Source organism: Ruditapes philippinarum, unplaced genomic scaffold (genome assembly GCF_026571515.1).
Source record: "Ruditapes philippinarum isolate M1 unplaced genomic scaffold, ASM2657151v2 ctg16671_1_1_1_1, whole genome shotgun sequence".
Lineage (NCBI taxonomy): Eukaryota > Metazoa > Mollusca > Bivalvia > Venerida > Veneridae > Ruditapes > Ruditapes philippinarum.
In genome coordinates, this window is record NW_026859806.1 from 12119 (window position 1) to 18172 (window position 6054).

Here is a 6054-nt window from a genome sequence, read left to right on the forward strand (position 1 = left end):
TAGAGATAGCACCCGGAGTCCGGAGAAAAGATCATAACTTTACATCTACTAGTACCATTCAGCCTTATTGGTAGATAGGAAAATACATCAGTTCTCTCTTCGTGCATTATTCAGATATTAAACTTGATAGCTATTTAGCGGCATTCGAACCAATGGCGACAAAGGACAAAATATTCAATTTCAAGGAATTCAACCACTCGGCTACGAAGCCCCAATTTAACTTACTTCGAACAGTTTGTTTCTTTGAGATAAATGTATTTTCAAGCGCATAACATGCTTAAAATTATGTAAGTCATAGAGATTAGCATTCTATTTTCTTATTGTTTTAATAAGATGCCGAGACAAAAGTTTGAAGACGTTGCTGGTGGTGATACTTTGCTAGTTGACGTTGTAGATGAAGATAATGGATACAGACAATGTACATTTAGATTTACGTTTGAACAACATCAGGAAAGTTTTAACAATATCCCAAACATAAAATGCTATGACGATGACATTATTCTCAACTCATATCCAAAAACAGGTATGTTTATATTCATATTGTTTACTTGCCTCTCGTACTTGATCGGTGCCCACTGCATGTCTGCCCGGTGATGCTGCGTGATTGGGCGCATGGCTACTATGATTGTTGTTGACCTTTGGTATCAGTTACCCGCACTCCAGAGCATGCCCATTGATTGGCTCATTTTTGCTGGGGTTTACTTCTTGTGACGGAAGATAAAGGGAATGCGACAGAAATATCATATTCAGGTGCTCGTTCATTGGTTCTTTTTTTTCCGGGGTTTCATACTGTGATAACAGGGAACGTGTTTTTATGTTTGACTATGATACAAAAGAGAAAGAACATCAAAACACTCGGCAATCTGATTAATACTAGGGGACTACGCCCCCTCGTACAAATCAGATAGCCTCGTGTTTCTATGCTCTTTCTATTACTAATACATCGCATATCTTCGTTTATATTGCTAATTGTCGCAATATTGAAAGTTTAACAATAGCTTTACTATGAACTCATTTGTTTAACTGATGGTTTGAACGTTAAATTTCAAAACAACTCCAAATTGTAAGGTTTTGCTATTAATACTTTGTTACTTGATTATTTATTACCAGATCAAATATCGAGGATATTTAGATATAAGCATGTATTCTTTATGGTGGCATATTTCTGCCATCAGATAACCATAACTAACTAGTTAATTAAGAGGTTAACTAGTTACGTTGTATCTTGTTCAGGAACACATTGGCTATGGGAAATGCTTCAGATGGTAATTAAACAAACGGCAGAAGTGTCAAATGCAAATAAACTTCGTGAGATGATCGAAGCTTTGCCGACGGAAGTTGTAGACAATTTATCTTCTCCAAGAGTTTTAAATACACACTTGAAAATAAGATATCTGCCAAAGGTAAGATATATGCATATGGTGTTTTGCATTCAATTTGCTAAAATTTTACAATAAGTTAACAGCTTATACAAAATTGTTTTATAAAATTAATGTCAGTACAAGGGGCAATTCTCATTTGGTTCTATGTTTCACCATAATATACATTATACAATTATACAATTATTTGGAGGTCTATATTATATAGTTTTCGGACCTGAGAAAATTTATATTGACCAAAATCAATAGTCCGAAGCCGATATATCTTTGATCAAGTGAGAAAAAAACAAACTACCCCCTTGTGGCTTAGGGGTTGCCTTGACGTATTGAAGAATTAGTATGACAGCCACAGTTTACTCTTGGAGTGTCGTAAGAGGCAACTTCGTGGGTTCGAATTACTTAAGTCTATGCATATTTTAGCTTCATCAAGTTAAGTAGTTTGACCCATGGAGTAGCTTTAAGTTTGTAACACCTGATGTAAGCCAAAATTATATTTCCTGTTTCGGCGCCAAAAGGGTTGAGTTGTGTTGGTGCGCCGTAAAACTAAACCAAACTATCAATCAAAATAACTATATATAGACCTTTAGTTAACAAAGTAATAAAGAACTGTTTTATATGCAGCTCATCAGACAAATATGTCAGACACATTTAGAATTAGTTAATTTTAGACAATGACGTGTATAGGTTAACGTGTACGTAGTACATGAATTCAAAGTGTCACAGGTTTAATAGTTGTATAGGCGTTTTTATAGGTGTCAAGTTTTTCTGTATTTAGGTACATCAAGTGTGTTGAATACTTATGCAATATAACATACTGAAATTTAGATCTTACTAAATTAGAGAAAAACAGAATCCCTTAAGAAAGCCCAACACTGAAAAATTGAAAATGTTGTAAGCTCGGTTTGATTGGGCTTGGTGGTTATTGCAAGCTACTGTTTTAATTTGACAAGTCAGATTTGTACTGACTGTATAAAAAACTCCTTCCTTCCTTGATCTTTCAGGACATCATAAAGAAGAGATTGAAAATGGTTTTGTTACTGAGAAATCCAAAAGATGTTGCAGTGTCTTTCTACCATCACCTTAAAGGAATAAAGTTCTACGAATATGATGGAAAATTTGAAAACTTTTTACGATTGTTTCAGAGTGGAGGAGGTATCTGTTGAAGCAATTTATAAACATGAACTGCTTCGTGTATGTTTTAAGTACCAGCTTTAAGTCGGATTATCATTTAATTTATTAGCTACATCACAAAAATAAAATTCAATCCAAAAATGGAACTTTTAATGGATGTGATGTGTCGTAGCATTCAAAATTTTGTATGCATTTCATTTTATCAACCGCATTGTTACATTCTTCTGGTCCTCCGGGATTATTGATCACATCTTTAACTCTTTTGTATGAATTTGAATAATGCTCATGTCTGTCTTTTCTTCAATATTTCATTAATTTAAAATAAAACGTCTACGACAGTCATTAAAACTGTTACAGTAATAATATTTTGATTACATTTTAGCTGTTTAAAAATATATGCTTTTGCTTTAGTACGTTGATTTTGTTATGTATTTCAGTTTATGGTACTAAGTTTTATATTTTTCTTCACACATAATATATTTCAGTGGATTACGGGTCATATCCCGAATATTTGCGAGAATGGCAGACTTTCATTAAAGAGAATCCGGATTTTCCGGTCCATGTTGTATATTATGAAGACCTTATAGCGGATTGTTTAGGGGAAATGAGGAAGGTTTGCGAATTTCTTGGCAAAGAAGTTAGCGCTGATTTACTACGTCAAATTGTTGAAAGTTGCCAAATAGATAAAATGAGACAAGTAAAAGATGAAAAAATGACTGATGCAATGAGACAGGCACAAAAAGCTGCACTGAATGCTGACTTTAACATGTTTAGAAAAGGTAACAAGAGCCCATTTATGTTGTTTGAAAAGCATATGAAAATGTATGCACTGTTTGGGAAAGACATGCACGCTTTAAATGAAAGTAGTTTCAGTTTGAAAATCAGTCTCATGTGTAAAAGGCTTTATACCAGAGAAAACTGAAAGCCGTGTCCCTGGTATGGTCGAATATATACTTACGACATGTTAAATAAAATAAATGCACGAGACAAGTTGTATGCAAAAAGAATAAGAATGAAATGATTTTTAATATAAAAGAAAAAAGAATATGCTTAAACTAGATCTAGAAATATAAGATTCTGTAATGTTATGGACATACTTTGTACTTAGAGTGAACAGTTTTTGCTACAAAAATGTTCCATATGGAAGTAATAACATCAAAAAGTTTACATTTAGGTTGTATTACAACAAGATTATTTTGGACATTATATAATAAAATCATCATTATCATTATAAAACTCTAACCTACCCTGCCAGTAGAGAGCGGGTCAAACCTGCACATCCGTGCATTCTGACCAGATTCTTGACTGTCGGCTGAGTAACTTAAATATTCACTTCGATTTCCCAGAAAATAATTTGAACTTTTCCACGTAGGAAATTCAGCAGATTACTGTAATGGTTAATTTTAAAACCCCTGATTTTTACCATGCATTGTGATTCACTAAGATGGTTACAGTATCATTTTTTTATGCATTGAAAAATCAGGACAACTTTTGATAAGACTTCTTGGGGAAGGTGTTACATTTTTTTGGATATATTTTCAAAGGAGAATATCTTAACAGAAGAAGCCTTACATTGGTATCTTTCTATTGTTTCAGGTGGAATTGGAAACTGGAAGAACCGGCTCACTGTTGCACAAAACGAATATTTTGATAAATGGTGGGATGAGGAAACAAAAGATCTCGACATGTTCTCATTCAAATTTGTGTGAAGACAAATGCTGTTATCGCATCAAAACTTAATATTCCTGTAGTACCCATTAAACATCAACTCAACAGTAACTAAATAAAACATTCATCTGATTCTAAGATTTCGTTTTTATTCTATTTATGTGATCTTTGATTTCATTGCTCTTGACGTTTTTTTCAGTTTATTCTCAACCTTTCTCTCGCATCCAAGTTGGGTATCACACAAGGTGCCTTTCTAGTGGTTCTTTGCGAATTTGTATTGCGTTGGCTGCGTTATGTGATGGTTGCTCTTCTTTGTTGACCAAACTATTATGAAATGATGCTGAAACCTATTTCTGTATATTGATGATGAGATATATTAAATGTTAGTATATATATATGCAGTTTATGTATACAGAACTGATGCCAAAATATTGAAACTTGATGAAAGCGTTGTATTATTTTCGGAAATCCTAAAGAAAAGAGTCCACTAATATAATACTGAAACCCGGTGCTGTATCTAAGTTAGCATATATGTTTATACAGTAGAACTTGTGGCGTATTTTTGAAAACTGCGGCAAAAGTACGTTACAGTATTAATTTGAAAAAGCACATGATTTGTTAATGTAGTGGCATTTAATGAAATCGGGGAAAATAGGCTTGGTTTTGTCGGGTTTGTTAATGGGCGAAATATAAGCACCGGCTTTAAAATCACATAAATATGGAAACGGCTTTTAATGAAGAATTTAAGAAATATCCATTTAGAAACATCCGTGCGAAAATTTTTGACACTGACATTTTCATGCCATTAAATAAAATTAATTATATGAGTAGCGGTCAGTGTCTTCTATTTACTATGTGAGTAGCGTTCAGTATGTTAATACGTGGAGACGTCGTCCTCGTGTAGTAGTCCTGCAAAGATAAAACAGGCAATATATATACTTTTATTATATACTATGAAATATTGAGAAAAATTGATGAAATAAAATGCGTATTTTCATGGCCCGTATTTTTACTGTTAAAATTTATGTTTTACTGCTGTGAAACATATTTTCCATTTTTTCACTGGTGTCTTGCCGGACTACTTTCTTCTAAATTCAGCCAATAAACAAAATTTATTGGGAAGTCTTTCAGATTGTAATGTCAAAAAAGAGAAAAATGTATATAATAAACAGAAAATTCAAGTTCAAGTTGTTAAATAGTTATTAAATACAGGATTTGTTTTCATATTGTGGTATAAAACATATCATATTTCACTCGTTGCTACCTCCACTCATGAAATATTTATTTTCATTCCACTCGATGAAAATAAATCCTGTATTTACAACAACAAAAAACTTGAATATCATCAATGTGCTGTACATTAGGCATTAAGGCATATAAAAATGTGTTTTTTATATTGTTTAATGTTTGCGATTTGTTTAATATTTACTTCAACAGTTTCAAGCGTGGTTTTCGAATATCAGGTAATTCAGCCATTTCATAACCCATTTTTTACTTTCCATATATACTTGTAAAAACATTTATATAGTATGAATACTGTATTCAGTGAAAGATTATCTTTAAATTATTTAAAGATGTTGTGTTCTTATCAACAATAAATGGTTGATGTGGAATCTCACTAGAGTTTGCTTATAGTGGAACACCGCATATGGCTCATCACTGTACATAAGATTCGTTTTATATGAAACAATAATACGAGAGTGTTTCAAGAATTCTAGTTCTCTATCAATAGTAAGGTCTAATTCAGCATAGAATTAGTGAAAGATATCTTGTTAAATGTAAACTTTAAAAAATGAAATAAAGAACAAAGGAGAGCATCGCAAAAAAAAACTCACTATCCCAACCCACGATCCACACACGCAAAATCAGACCACTC

At 32.8% G+C, this 6054-nt stretch overlaps 1 protein-coding gene across 1 annotated transcript; it reads left to right on the forward strand.

Moving 5' to 3' along the window:
* Positions 1–333: 333 nt before the first annotated feature.
* On the forward strand, positions 334–5796 carry LOC132757973 (sulfotransferase 1A2-like). Its single transcript, XM_060749472.1, has 5 exons — positions 334–523; positions 1234–1403; positions 2381–2531; positions 2996–3289; positions 4107–5796. Exons 1-5 carry the CDS (start codon positions 334–336, stop codon positions 4217–4219), a joined length of 918 nt encoding a protein of 305 aa, XP_060605455.1. The 3' UTR covers positions 4220–5796.
* The last annotated feature ends 258 nt before the right edge of the window (positions 5797–6054 follow it).

What these genes read in the sequence shown, in the direction of transcription:
- LOC132757973 (XM_060749472.1), top strand. Translation starts at nt 334, where the DNA reads ATGCCGAGACAAAAGTTTGAAGACGTTGCTGGTGGTGATACTTTGCTA. An exon ending in AAATAAGATATCTGCCAAAG is followed by an intron (nt 1,404 to 2,380) that starts GTAAGATATATG and finishes TTGATCTTTCAG; the next exon opens with GACATCATAAAGAAGAGATT. An exon ending in ATTGTTTCAGAGTGGAGGAG is followed by an intron (nt 2,532 to 2,995) that starts GTATCTGTTGAA and finishes AATATATTTCAG; the next exon opens with TGGATTACGGGTCATATCCC.